The sequence below is a fragment of the Rhinichthys klamathensis genome, unplaced genomic scaffold (assembly GCF_029890125.1).
Source record: "Rhinichthys klamathensis goyatoka isolate OS25496 unplaced genomic scaffold, OSU_Roscu_1.1 h1tg000109l_1, whole genome shotgun sequence".
NCBI classification, from domain to species: Eukaryota; Metazoa; Chordata; class Actinopteri; order Cypriniformes; family Leuciscidae; genus Rhinichthys; species Rhinichthys klamathensis.
The window spans coordinates 2,446,223-2,460,354 of NW_026606647.1; the positions used below are offsets into that span (position 1 = coordinate 2,446,223).

Consider the following 14,132-nt stretch of genomic DNA (forward strand, 5'->3'; position numbering starts at 1 on the left):
GTGACTCCATTAAAGGTTTAGTTTCATCTAACACAAACATGACCTTGAAACCCAACCCATGAGAGTGAGCAAAGAAAATAGAAACCAGAGGCAGAAAGTTATTTCTTTGTCATCCTTTATTTGGTCAAATCAATGTGTTAGAAATTGATTTAAACTGTAAATCATTTTTATGATTTCTAAGGAGTGGATTTTTGTAGATTTGATAGATCTGGTCAGAATTCTGAAACAAATGAGAACATACATTTAGCGTGTTAGTTTGAAGAACACTAAAACTATTCAAATACAACATCAAACAGAATTTTCTGCCAGAAAGCACTTTTAGTTAAATCTGGGACATTTTCTGGAAAATTTTCCATTTGTTTGGATCTGTTCTTAAAACACACATTTAGCTCACCAAATGGAGAATCACTAAGAAGATTCACAAGAACCTTCTGCAGCACAGGACCGTATTTCTCATATTCTGCTTCACTCAGAGACACGGACAGTTGGAACGGAGCGCTCATCTAAACGGGTAGTGAGAACAAAGTATGACAGTAGTAACTCATTAAAATCCTATTTAAATGTGCACTTGCTGGTTTTACCATAAACTGATCATCCTCTTTAATCACTGGGATCTCTGACTCAGCAGCATCTCTTCTGCCCACCTGTGGTGGCCTTCGACCCTTGAAATGGGACACACAATATATCTGATGCCAGACTTCGAGCATGAATTGAAGTAATCTTGACCAACTTTATTTTTTAAATTGAGTTCCTAAAATTGGTTAACTCCAAACAAACTCAAGACACATCCACTAGACATATGCTCACCTGTGGTTTCTGATCAGGACTGAGGAAGCTGGTGCCGCCTCTTACAGATTCGACACATAAGGAAAGAGCACATAAGAGCAGGAACATGTGGCTGGCACGACTGCGCAGAGGCATCCTGGGAAAGTCACTCGGTTTACTTCTGTTTTATGACAACAATCTTAATGACTGCACTTTAAAAGTAAAATTATTTTATATAAAATCAATCAATCAATCCCACCTTCTGTAATGATCAAACTGCTTCAGTAGGTCTGCACACAAAGACCTGCTTCTCACTTTTATAATAGCCTTTGGTTAACAATTAGCATTAAAATCTACAAATGAAACTGTGAAAACAAACAGAACTAAAAATCCCTGATTGTTACTGTATGTGAATGTGTGACAAAGATTTACCTTAAGGTGATATGAATATGATGACAAATAAAGTAATATGGTGATGTGGCTGCTGTGTCAATAGGTGTTACTAGACCACTGAACTATTGCCTTAGCAGGTTAATTTTACAGACCTGGCAATTCCTCTGTAACCGGAGCAAATATTTGGTACGAACACACACTTTTAAGTGGACTCACCCTTGTACATGGTTTCCAGCATACTCTTCCAACATAATGATCCTACCCATAACTGATATGCATGCACTGTTTTTATGGCAATTAAAAAACTTATTTTACACTTTATTTGTATGGTTCTGAAAAAGATTCATTTTATTTTTTATCAATAATAATAATGTAGCATAAAGTACCACTTTTATGGAGAATATCAGGTTATGGGCCATTACTTACTTAGCCAGTCAGGCTGGGATACTAACTAAACCAGCTAAAACCAGCTGAACACCAGCTTGACCATCTTAAACTCGCTACATCCAGCTTTCCCAGCTTCGTCTGGTTGCTTTTTTTGTACATTTCGTTGAGTAACGCCATATTTTGGACATTTAACATGGTAGAAACATGTTTTATTTACGCCATAAAAATGAAAAACTGGTTTTAAAATATTGTTGTAGTTTGACCTCCGAGACGGCAGATGGCAGGCTACATTTATTCTTTTCAGCATTTTTTTTCTTCGATACTGTTTTGCTCTCTGAATGTCAGTGCTGGCCTGCTATATCACCTAATCAGCTACAGTTAACATGGATAAAAAGAAGAAACCATACAATGTTACAGCGTCATCGGTGAATAATTTGTATCTTATCTCTTTTTTGAACAAGACACTTTCCACAATTTTAGTTTTGTTTGTGTGTTACAGTTAGCTTAGCATCACAGCTGACAGTAGACTTTCATTGTGTACCTGTTTTTAAACTGGGAATGGTGGTCCGATCCTAAAATCTTTTCGACAACGTATACTTTTCAATTTACATTTCAGCTGGTTGATTTGAAAGCGGAATTATATCGGAAGCAGGAGAAATTTAAGCACGACAGACTTGGCCAAGATGCAGGAGCAGCACAGAAGTCCAAGACAAAAATAAAAGTAAGAGACGGGCAGTTCATATTAGATGTGATCATTCTACCATTATACGCCTGTTGTAATTGTAATTGTGTGTTTATGTGCTCACAGAAGCCCAATATCTGGACTAAACAAAATGAAGGAGTCAATGTACGAGCGGAGAGGGACGTTCAGCAAACTGTTGAGGAAGAAAACACACTGGACAAATCCAGGTGAATAGGCGTACACTTTTAACGGGATTTGATTTATTTGAATCTTTTTTGGAGCTATTCATAGTCCAGTACTACATTATTCTGATTCTTTATATCCTCTTCATCAATTCATTTTCTTTGGCCTGCTTCACTAGGCACAGAGTGGCTCAAAAAGTATATAGACACTAAGTTGTATGAATGTCAGCATATAACCCTATAACAAATAATCAAATTTGATTTTCAAAAATGAGTTCCATGAAAAGATCTAATCTGTTTGCAGTTGACACTTTGTTTTTACTTTGTTTTTTGCAATGAATTTTATATGTGTGTTTATAAGTGTGGCTTAAGTGTCCAAATATTTTTTTGAGGCCAGTATGCTCCATGAGTTTTGTTTTTTATAACAACCTGTTGTCATAAATGATAAAAAAAAAAAAACATTTCGTAGTTTTTATTTTATTTGCTGCAGACTGTTTTACATTCACATATTAAAAAATCATACACAATAAAAATACTAATGAAGATATATTATTATTAAAAGGTTTTTCATTTAAATGTCTTTTTTTTTTTTATCGGTATCCAAGTTTTTTGGTCACTTTGTTTTTATTAATGTTATATAATAATCTGAGACCATACACCCGGTTTCAAATGCTGATATATTTTAATGACTGTAGGATTTTTTTTTAACAATATAATGATGTAAAAAAAAAGAAGTAATGTTTCAGATCCTTCTAATGGTACTCTAAATCACCTTCATTGTTCAGATTGTGTTATACAATTATATTAATGCTCTCCTGATGAATTTTTTTCTTATGCAGGCAAAAATTGGAGGAAAAGGCTCGTCTTTATGAACAGATGACAAAAGGAGATTTCCCAGGTATATGCTTGTTGACCATCCCAAATTCAAACATTTCACTTCTTGAATAATTTTTTACACTGCTTTGGGTGTTTTGTAAATGTACTGATATTGAAGTTGACAATTTCTTTTTATATTTAGATGAGGAGACTGAAAGTCTTTTTCTGGTGGACTTCACCCAGAAGATCATCAACCAGAGGAATGAACCACAGACATGCACTCCAGGGGACCGAGATGGAGAGGACTCTGATGTGAACGTCCCTGTTCCAGACCCACAGAATGCAAATGAAGAATGGTACGGTGTGTTTATAAATATATTTTGAACCTGATTACGAGGCAATATGATTTGTACTCATCTACGGGTTTTCTTGCTTGCTTTCTCTCTCTCTCTCTTGCAGGGTGGACTATGTTGATGCATTGGGACGTTCTCGAAGATGTTTGAGGAAAGACTTACCTGGTTTTCAGAAAATGGACCAAGATCTCCAGAACAAGAGGTACGTTTATTGTTCTTACCTTTGCTGTGTTTTATTTATTTATTTTTTTGTATCTAATTGCCATTGGTTGTGCTCAATATATATCTATTATTATGCACAGGGTGACTGGCGCTGACAGGACGCTGTTATCTGATGACATGAGGAGAGAAATGCAGAGAGAGCAGTGGGAGAAAGAGGAAGAGGAGCAGATGAAGAGACCTGTTGGACCCATTCACTATGAAAATATCAGAGAGCAAGGTGATGGAGAGGAGTGATCTCTAGACACACCGAAACCTGTCTAATGTGTAGAAAATGCCTTTAAGTAGTGCTTCTATGAGAGTGTCTCACATGAGTGTTTTGTGTCCGTTTCAGAGGCCAGAGAGCTGGGTGTTGGGTATTTTGCTTTTGCCCAGGATGAGGACCGACGTAGAAAACAGAGAGAAACTTTAGACATGCTGAGAGATCAGGTCAGAACAACAATTAAATTAGTCACAAACTCTTTTCCAAAGCAGAATGAGCTGCCTACCTAGACAGCATTGTAAGTGTGCATACGAAGCAAAGACTGTTCCAAAAATATAGGCAGCATGATGTTGCCTTCTAAGACACTTTGTTTTAGCCCTAAATTAGGCAGTATCACATGTATATTTTGCTAAGAAAGCACTTCCAAAATGCATTGAGACTTGAGGTGCACTGATATGAAAATTCTGGCTGATGCTGATAAGCCCGTTAAATATTGTGATCCATATTATTATTATTGACCATTAAAAAATGGCCAATATTACATTTCTAAACCATTTTGTATATACTATATAAATGTAGGGTAAATCACTAAAAACTAATACTAATAATAAAAATTAAATACAAGTGAATATAGGCATCACAATAATATATAATTGATAATATGAAAGTTAATTGAGTTATATTATTATTGTTATTAAATATTAACACTATTTTTAAACGGTGTGCTTAGCTTCTATACTATTGGCTACGATTGAAACAGTCTTTCTTCCTCAGCTTCTCTACTATTGGCTGTGATTGAATCAGTCTTCTTCAGCTTCTCTACTATTGGCTGCATTTTAAATTATTAAGGTTTTCAATTTTTTTCTCTCTGCAGACCACAGAACAGCGCGGCAAACGCGAACAACTGAAGGATAAGCGGAAATCCCTTCTTGAAGCTCGACTCGCTAAAGTGAGGATGAGAAGGATAAAGAAGAGCAAGCTGGAGCCAGGGGATGAAGAAGATGGTGTGTTGCTGAATATTTAACAAATCTTTATATGCTTTAAAGCATATTAAACGTGTATCTGTATGTTGGTGGTTATTTCTAAAGAATGTGAGGATGTTTTTGGATCATGTCTGATGTTCCCTTGTAGCTCCTGCCGCTGATGGTGCTGAGAATGATGAAGAAGTTGGACCTCCAGCCCCTGCAACAGTGCCGAAAGTGGAGGTGGAGATTCAGGAAAGAAAAGACACCAAACCTGGCGTTCCATACGTAAGAGAGTGGGACAGAGGCAAAGGTACATGACCTGACACATAAATGCACGGCACATCCCTTTCCTTCCTTTTCATTTGCTCCAGTGTTTACATTTGCTGTTTTGAAGAAAATGCAACATAAACATTTATTTCCTTTTCCAGAGTTCTCCTGGGGTCAGTGGACCAGTCTTCGTCGAGAGGAGCGAGACTCCGATTTTGCTCCTCCCTCTGCTTATTTCGCAGATGACAGATGGGCCAATCACAACAGAGCAACAGACAAAGGGCAGGCTAAAGGAAAACCTGCCTTCAAGTGGTCTGAATCCCAAAGGGCCACCGAAAGAGACACAGAGAACATATCTACCCCTAGTCATCCTTCTGACATCCCCACATATGCACAACCTTCTCAACCACAGACTGCTCAAACACAGAGTCTGGATGACCTGTTGTCGTACTACAAACACTCCACGTGAACAAGTCAGAAAATCGTTTAGGAAACTATAGGAAATGGCAGGCTCCATCAAGCCTGGTGCATTATGTCAGTCTTAAGCTGGAGGTGCAGTTAGACTTTATGTAAAATGTAACTGATTTGCAAAATTAGAATAAAGAATGACCAGATTTTTGTATGATCTTTGTGCATCTTTTATTCCACCTCTATCTTCCTATAGTCTCAGTGTCAACCATTTTTTTTAACCATAATTCATTTTGCCATCAATTCTTTCACCAGGTTGTAAATGTATTTATAAATAAGAATATAATTAACTTTTGTCTATAAAACTATTTGTCAAGCAAAAACATTGATTTAACCAAAGCTACTGTTCTCTTCATCAGTTTTCTTGTTCTTAATAATTGCGAAGTGTCATTCTACTTTGTGTTTGTCACCATCTTTTTCTTATGTTTTTATGCATGCTATGAACACTGCAGTCATGTGCAACTCATAAACTTTGCCCAGTGTAACTGTTCTTAGTTACTCAGTAGCCTATAATGAGTGTGCTTTACAAGTTACTAAGTTTGAGTGTATTCCTCATGTCATTTAAAAGAGGACACTAAACTATATATTGGATAAAATTTCACATACAACCAAATCGCAGGACCATAGTGACCTTTGATCTGAAGGATATCCTGTCTCCGCAAGAATGTGCGTGTGAGCATTTTGTATCAACTGGAAAGAGAGAGGAAGGGTAAGAAAGTAGAGGTGACAAAGAGATGACCATAAAAAAGGGTTTATGTGGAAGATTAAGAGAAGAGTTTACTTTGGTTTCTCATATGTCTCTGTTTTCTCCCTTTTGAAGATTAAACCAAAGTAGGAAACCTGTTGAATTCCAGTGAGATGGTAAGTAACCATTTTAGGTTGTGATTATCACATGACCATGTAGTAACATGCTGTTCAACCATCTGCTGTTTGTAGACAATTTGTAATGAATGCTTTAAATATCATGAAATGTAGTTTTTGTAGCATTTATTAATCTGGTTTCATTTATAAATGTCACATCATTATATAGATATTTCATTAAATTATTTATAAAATGAATTTATACTGCAGAAATGCTATTGTTCATTGTTAATTCAAGTTCATTCATGATTCATTAATTATTGTTAAACATGCATTACTGTAAGTAGATAAGTATTGTTCATTAGTTCATGATGCCTAATACACTAGTTTATGTTACTGAATTGATTGAACCTATAAAAAAAATGTATATAGGCTACTGGAATATTATTATTACCTCAAGAGATTTTAGCTCTTTTAAGTTTCACATCACAGATATTTGCTTATAAAACCCCTGTAAGTGTTTATAATAGTCACAATTGATTGCAAGCATTGATTTCATTTCTTGTACTGTGTAAATGAATGACTGTGAGTGTTTTAGGAAGGTTCAAGTGCAGAATCAGCACTAAGTGTAAGTGCGAACAGCATCAGAATCACCGATTTGACTCAGGATGGAGACGTTCTGACGTTTGCCATTACTTCCCAGAAAGTAAGATGCGTAGTAAATGCATAAAACATGTTCTTAATATGTTTTGTGGAATGCTTAAACATCATTACTTCATTTTTTCCCTCAGTTGAACAGCAGTGGAGGGGTGTGTGTTTTTCGGGCACATGAGGACTTTGAATGGCTTCAACAGAGTCTCGTCTCACAGGAAAATGTTCCTGGGCTTCAGGGAATTATAGTGAGTGAATTCTCTAATCATTATAGGCTCATTCCGTGTCAAATCAACCAAATTTTGAAAACTTCCCTAGTTAAAATTATTGATTTTGTTAATATTTTTTCTGAAGAGAGACAAACATTAATTGTGATGAAAGCCAAAGTATGAAATGCCATGAATGCATATCAACTGAGTAATAAACTATTTTGTAGAGGAGGGTCAAAATGCACACCTATAATTTGTTTTCAGCAGATGCTGCCATCTTTCAAGTCATTTTTGTCATTTTGATCCCCCTCTACAAAATAGTGGATAACTCAGTCAATATTTATTCATGGCATGTCATATTTTGGTTTTCATCACTAGTATTTGCTAATAGTGCCATCCAGGCCAGCTGACAGTCTTGCCTGGGCCCGGGACAAGATAATCTTAGATGGGCCCCCCCACGCCCAGATCTCTCCTTTTCCCTTGCTCTTCCTCTCCTGTTCCTCTCCTCTGCTCTTACTCTCCAGTTCCTCCACCAATTACAATTTTCTAGGCCAATTCTGATTTTAGATCAGAATTCCGTTTTTCTAACCACTTTACAGCAGACTTCCATTTTTATTTATTTTTATAAAACACCATATACTTTTACCCAAACTGAATAATAAAAACACGTTTAAATGGGTACATTTTCTATAAATGTCTTCATTTTCTTTTCTGACATAGCCTACTGCAGTTCTTGTTAAAACACACTAGACATGCAAAATCTGTGCATTTTGGGCACTTTTTGTGTGAAATCACATTTATTTTTTGTCCATCAAAAGTGTGCTTTCACTTTTAATTAAGCATGAGCAAACATAGACTCGGATCTGGCCCATTATCTGTTCACCGATGCCGACAGTTCAGCCGGCTTTTTATTTATCATCTCCATAGATATATCTAGTAGTAAAGCTAATGCAAGGGCTAGAAATCAATGAATTCTTTGCTAATACTTCCTCGTCATCATGGAGAGCAGACGCACCGCTTTCTCCTTTCCACAAGCGCTTGCTCTCTCCCGTGGCGTCTGTCGTTGGTTGCTATGCAACAATGAACTTGGCGCGCCTGGAAAAAAAGAGCGCGCCGCGTCGCTATTATGAGCTAATAATCAAAATATTTCGATATGTGGCTCTTTCCTCATTTCTTATCAACAAGTGGATTTACAGCCACCACATCAGCAGCACCGCCGGTCGCCATGTCTCAGCGCTTTTATGAAGAGGACGCAACTGCACGCGCTTCGGGCATGAACGCGCATCAAGTAGCCTACCGCTGTTTCTTACCTTGCTCTACGTTGACTTTACTAACATTAGTTTCAGCTTCACCGTCACCAACTTTTTTAAAAATATTTGTTTATGACACCTCTAAGGCCTCTATTTTCTTCTTCTCTTTTCTTTTCTTTTCTTTTCTGAGCACAGGACTTGTGCTGACCGGACATTTTGAGCGTAGACCTTCAAATCAAATGACAACATCAAATTTTGATCAGTGGCCAACCCATTTTTGTTTTGGGGGGAGGGAGGGGGGGACTTGACCACTATTTCAAGGACAATTACGAAGAAAACAAATAAAAAGCTTTTATGTAACTCAAATACTAGATATTTTTTCCACAAATATGCCTATTTTATTTATTTTTTTAACAATTATTCCATAATTTAATGAGGGCCCAGTTCTGCCCCCCCCCCTACCCTGGGCCCGGGACAACAGACCCGTTTGTCCCCCCCTGTCGGCGGGCCTGGTGCCATCTAGTGCAAATTCTGAGTATGGGTTACAATTCTTGGCCTTCACATGTCACTTTACTTTATGTTAGTCTTTCTTCAGAGAAAATATGAACAAAATGAAACATTTGAGCCAGGGACCTCTGATTGAGTTGGAATGACCCTACAGGCATTTGCTTATTAATTTTCACTGTAAAACCACAAGATCTATGAATGGGGAAACATTATATGAGATGATTTTATGCCCACAGTTTCCGCCTTTGCCCCCTAAAGCACTTCCATTGCAGTCAAACATGCAGACCAAAGCACTCAAACAACTTGGTATGTATTATTTGAATATGCACAGGCAGTGTGTGTGTGTGTGTGTGTGTGTGTGTGTGTGTGTGTGTGTGTGTGTGTGTGTGTGTGTGTGTGTGTGTGTGTGTGTGTGTGTCAGTCAGTCAGTCAGTCAGTCAGTCAGTCACCTTCATTTACATAGCGCTTTTAATAATATGGACTCTTTCAAAGCAGCTTTACTGTGATAATAGGAAATTAAAGTAACAGAGATTGTTTTGGCTTTACAGCAGCTCTAGAATAAAGTCACTGTCCATCTAAAGTTAGTTTTGATCGATTCACTTCCATTGCAAAGATCATTAGTTATTAACTTAGGGGCCACTTACACGACACCGTTCTAACTGAAAACCCTTAACGCGCTCCGGCCGCTAATTCGCAGAACAGAGCCTGGTGGCTCGAGAACGAGAATGCAAGCCTTGAAGAAAAAAAAAAAGATATATATATATATATATGTTGTGTGTGTGGATGATTTGATACTTTGTTTCTTATATAACACATTTTATGTTTTTCTGTATGTGTTCAGGATTCCTGGCTCTAGGACAGGATTGGCAGGGTTATTGTAAGGCTTTGGAGTTTTATCTCCAGCAGGTGGCAACACACCCAACTCTCTGCAAGTGCAAAGCACTGGACAGCTTTCTTATTAACTCTGAGGTTTACTATAAACACACACATACACAGAGTGACTGTGATTTTTCATTAATTCAAATTCTGTATCACAGCCTGATCTATGATTGATAATACAATGCAACTGACCAGGCTAACCTGTCCTGCTGAGGTTCCCAGCTAAAACTGAAGGTAGTAGTTGTGTTTTAGAACATAGTAGCTGGTCAGTATCTGGTCAAGTGTCATTTAGATGGTTGATTAGCTGTACTATCAGCTGGAGGAGACCTGGTCACCTATATTGGAACAAATCAGCTACTATGCTCTAAAAAGCAGTCTGAACAGTTTAAGCTTGCATGATCTGGTTTGTTTTTCAGCTGTGTTCTTGACCAAGCTAAACCAGCTCCCTCAGCCACCTAAACCGGTTAAGACCAGCTTTTACCCGCTGGAAACTAGCTATCATGGTTCAAAACAACAGCTAATTTTTTTTTTTTACCGCAACATTCCCCAGCATGGAGAAGATCTTTGCTTGAAACTTCTGTTTTTATTGTTTGACCATTTTGCTGTTTTTCTGTCATCACCTTAATCAGTTTTGAGGGAAAGATGACTAAATCTTTGTTGATAATCTCACGTTTGTCATTGCATGTGTTGTTTGACTAGTCTCCTGGAAAACAGAGAGGCAGGAAAGGAATCTTTAATCGCCTCAGTCAGGCTGTGGAGGAGATGAGGAAGGAAAGTCATAAGGTATTTGTGTAAAAGTTTGTTGTTCATGTGATTTATGCGGGTGTTCATCCCATCCACCGCTGGGAAAGTCTTTTGTACCAAACACAGCACTGTGTAGTGATATGATATACGACAATATAAACTTTATAGATATATGAATGTGATTTATATCATGTGTAAAATGTAATATCCCCAGGATGTGGACAACTTCTTTCAGAACGAGAGAAATAAAAACACAAATATTGCCGCTTTGTCAAAGGTTGCCACAGAGGTACACTATTTAAGCTGTTTTTCAGTTTTTATCTGGCCAGTGCACTGTTAGTCATTTTATAATTCAATGTGCAATATTGTGTTCTTCTCTCAATAGAAATTAATCGATGTTGTGATGACAGAGCAAAGTAAGTCACTGCAAGAAGTTTTCACACATCATTTAGGAATACAATTAGGCTTATATATCAGTGTGTGTGTTTTACAGAGCTTGCTTTGGCCTGTGGACATTTCTCCACATCTCTTCATCTTTGTGTGAATCAGGACGATGCAGCTGCTGTAGCTTTCTCCAAGTTAGAATTTACTAAATAAAATTATCTTTTGTTTCTGCATTAATGTGCATGCTGAATAAAGAGAGTTTATGTGAATGTTGGTTATTATGAGAGGATAATCAGTTTATTCAGATGTTGTTTCTTTAGGGTTTGTTTGAAGCTGTCTGATATTATTGAGGCAGTAAAGGTAAGTGCACTTTCTCATTCTTTTATGTATTTTTATAAAAAAAATATTGAATACCGGTACTAAAATTTGGTTTTTTTGTTTTTTTTTTACTTTAGCAAAACTTTGAGAAAGTTGCCAGTAACAACCTAACCACTCTTGGTTTGGGTCTGGACCTGGAGTCTCGCTACCAAGAGGCAGAGAAAGTATGTTTTATAAAATGCCTAAGCATGACTTTGATTTTTATGCGTGATATTGCTTTTATACAATAGTAACTAACCTTTTAGATACAGTATTACCAGTGACTTTGTCTATTTTTGCTGTGCCACAAAAAATAGCTCTAAACAAAGACACCATAGAATTACTGTTGCGTTTTTCATTCCTGGATGATGCATCATGTGTGATGTGTGATGATGTAACTTTCAGACAGAGGTGCCACCATAATGCACAAGTCACAGACAGATTAGCCTATTTTTTTATTTTTTTATTTTGAGGTAGATTCTATTTTTTTCTATTTTCTGTTTATATTTTAATTTAGTATTTTTTATTTTATTTTTTCCAGTTATTTATTTCAGTTTATTTTAGGCTACATCAAGTTACACTAAATGAAAATGAGACTTGTTGCCTTACAAACTAGTAAGTTTTAGTTTTAGTTAACTATAATAACAGGCTAAAAGACTGGAAAACGCAGGCAAGTGGAGTGATACAGTGAAAAGTCTTTGTGCTGCTGGAGTCAAGACTGTATATCTGATCTCCTAGTCTCAACCAATCAAATTTGAGGGCTGGAACTATTTGTTTAGAAAACTCATGTCAGTATTTAAACATAAGCCCCAAAACAATAATTCAGTCAAGTGTGTTCAAACTCCTGCATATATATATTTTATGTTGAATGCAGGTTTGTATGAAATGTAATGAAATCGAACCCAAGGCTGCTGTGGTAGTAACTGTCTATTTCTAACAGGAGATGCTCTTCAGAAGAACCTGCAAACTGATAGAGCTGGAAACTGTTAAGAAGAGTACAGAAAAAGCCAAGGCCAATAAGAGAGAAGTGGTATGTTTTTAATGTGTATCTTTCATATATTCTCTGTCCACATACACACGTCCACACTAAAAGTGTTCACATCATATTTAACTGGTAAAAATAACTTTTTGTGTGTGATACTGTAGATGGAAGAGTTTCAAAAAGCTGTTGAGAAAGAGTTCAACCTGATTTCATCTGTGGCTAAAGAAGAGGTAAATGCTGTGAACCCAAAGAAGATTATCTGCTAAATGTGTTACACTGGAAACATGACTGACATGACTTCTGATTCTTCATTTTAAAGTAATGTTGATTGCGCATTTTACATTTATAGAGGGTATATTATATATTTATTGGACTAATGTGTGTGGCAGATTGAGCGCTTCCATAGCTCCCGAGTGAATGTGCTGAAGAACTTCCTGATTGGCTGGTGTGAACAGCAGCTCAACACAGCGAAGGAGTGCGCTGAACTCTACTCTCAGCATCTCGAAGCTTGCAGAAACATGTATTCAGAATGAATGAAACAAACAGGTGGTAGATCATACGAATATTTCTGGTAATGTAATAAAACTGTTATGAGACTGCTAAAAATAGAAATGATATAATGAAATGATAAAAGTGCAATGTAAATTCGGTTTATTCTCATCTTGTTTTAAATCAACTGTCCTCTTTAATCTGATTGTAGTATAGCCTACATAATGTTTTCCAGCTTTTAATGCTGAGAAGTCATCTAACTTTAACTTCCAGTTCCACAATTCAAAGTTAGACTATAGATTCAGAAGTAAACTTTGTCCTATGTAAGCTTGCAGTAAAGCAATAAAACCCATGACTGTTTCTCTGTCAATTCTGAGGTGATGGTTTAATAATACTCCACAAAAAGAAACATTTATAATGAGTTGGTGTTCGTAAAATAGAGTCAGAACCATGAGCACGTTATTAAGGTAGATATAGTTTATTCCAGCTGGGAGACCAGTGGACATTGCCTAAGTCTTACAAGTTGGTCATCTAAATTATTATTATTTTTTTTAAACTTGCATGGTTATACGTACTGGGTCTCAGCTTATAAATGAGTTACTTAAAAATGTAGACTGGTCTAATATGAATTCGAAAAGTAAGATTGATGATAAATACCTTGGCTAACTGCTAGTTGGTCAGATTAGTTTTTAAGACACAGCTTTAAAATAGAGGCTATATTTATGCAACTGGTCCCAGTGTGGATAAAGCAGACCAGGAGTCAGAGTTGCAGTCAAATGCAAAAGAGTTTAATAATCACCATGTTTTCCATATTCTAAAGTCTGAAGTCAGACACACAGGCGTACCTATAAAAGTATAAAATACAAAGTCACTATAGTAAGGTTCAAGAAACCTTTACAAATATGTGTATATAGTAAGGTAAATATAGGTAAAAGTAAAATACAGGCAATATATATATATATACTACATATGAGACACACACACGCAGCATATTTTAAACTGCTTATTCAAGAAGATAAATAAAATAAAAATCTAAAAACTTTAATAATGATTCTTGATAATTCTTGATTAAATGTAGAGGGTGAATTAACTGCACATTAATTAAGTAGTCTTACCTGTTATGAGGTAGTACAGAGATGACAGGATGTGTAAAAATATCCACATATTTATATATGCCATG

At 36.5% G+C, this 14,132-nt stretch overlaps 3 protein-coding genes across 4 annotated transcripts; 2 read left to right on the plus strand and 1 right to left on the minus strand.

Annotated features, from left to right (window-relative positions):
* Positions 1 to 79: 79 nt before the first annotated feature.
* Positions 80 to 1,105, minus strand: ghrl (ghrelin/obestatin prepropeptide). Of its 2 annotated transcripts, none has more exons than XM_056253850.1 (5): positions 1,025 to 1,105; positions 808 to 922; positions 582 to 662; positions 395 to 503; positions 80 to 220 (listed from the first exon to the last, which is right to left on the minus strand). In XM_056253850.1, the coding sequence occupies exons 2-5, from the start codon at positions 919 to 921 to the stop codon at positions 213 to 215; spliced, it is 312 nt and encodes a 103-aa protein (XP_056109825.1). In that variant the 5' UTR covers position 922; positions 1,025 to 1,105; the 3' UTR covers positions 80 to 212. The 2 variants fall into 2 exon arrangements, with proteins under 2 accessions (XP_056109825.1, XP_056109826.1); XM_056253851.1 differs by having other exon boundaries at positions 808 to 946; positions 1,025 to 1,084.
* Positions 1,106 to 1,855: 750 nt separating this feature from the next.
* ccdc174 (coiled-coil domain containing 174) lies at positions 1,856 to 5,853 on the plus strand. The gene is made up of 11 exons (XM_056253836.1): positions 1,856 to 1,970; positions 2,162 to 2,266; positions 2,354 to 2,454; positions 3,249 to 3,307; positions 3,428 to 3,581; positions 3,685 to 3,780; positions 3,881 to 4,017; positions 4,132 to 4,226; positions 4,874 to 5,003; positions 5,131 to 5,274; positions 5,393 to 5,853. The coding sequence occupies exons 1-11, from the start codon at positions 1,929 to 1,931 to the stop codon at positions 5,698 to 5,700; spliced, it is 1,371 nt and encodes a 456-aa protein (XP_056109811.1). The 5' UTR covers positions 1,856 to 1,928; the 3' UTR covers positions 5,701 to 5,853.
* A 419-nt stretch (positions 5,854 to 6,272) lies between these two features.
* On the plus strand, positions 6,273 to 13,312 carry si:dkey-28n18.9 (sorting nexin-5). Its single transcript, XM_056253839.1, has 15 exons — positions 6,273 to 6,408; positions 6,520 to 6,560; positions 7,099 to 7,206; positions 7,292 to 7,399; positions 9,354 to 9,423; positions 9,959 to 10,086; positions 10,696 to 10,779; positions 10,955 to 11,029; positions 11,126 to 11,156; positions 11,234 to 11,318; positions 11,445 to 11,484; positions 11,580 to 11,666; positions 12,422 to 12,511; positions 12,628 to 12,693; positions 12,853 to 13,312. Exons 2-15 carry the CDS (start codon positions 6,558 to 6,560, stop codon positions 12,994 to 12,996), a joined length of 1,119 nt encoding a protein of 372 aa, XP_056109814.1. The 5' UTR covers positions 6,273 to 6,408; positions 6,520 to 6,557; the 3' UTR covers positions 12,997 to 13,312.
* Positions 13,313 to 14,132: the final 820 nt, after the last annotated feature.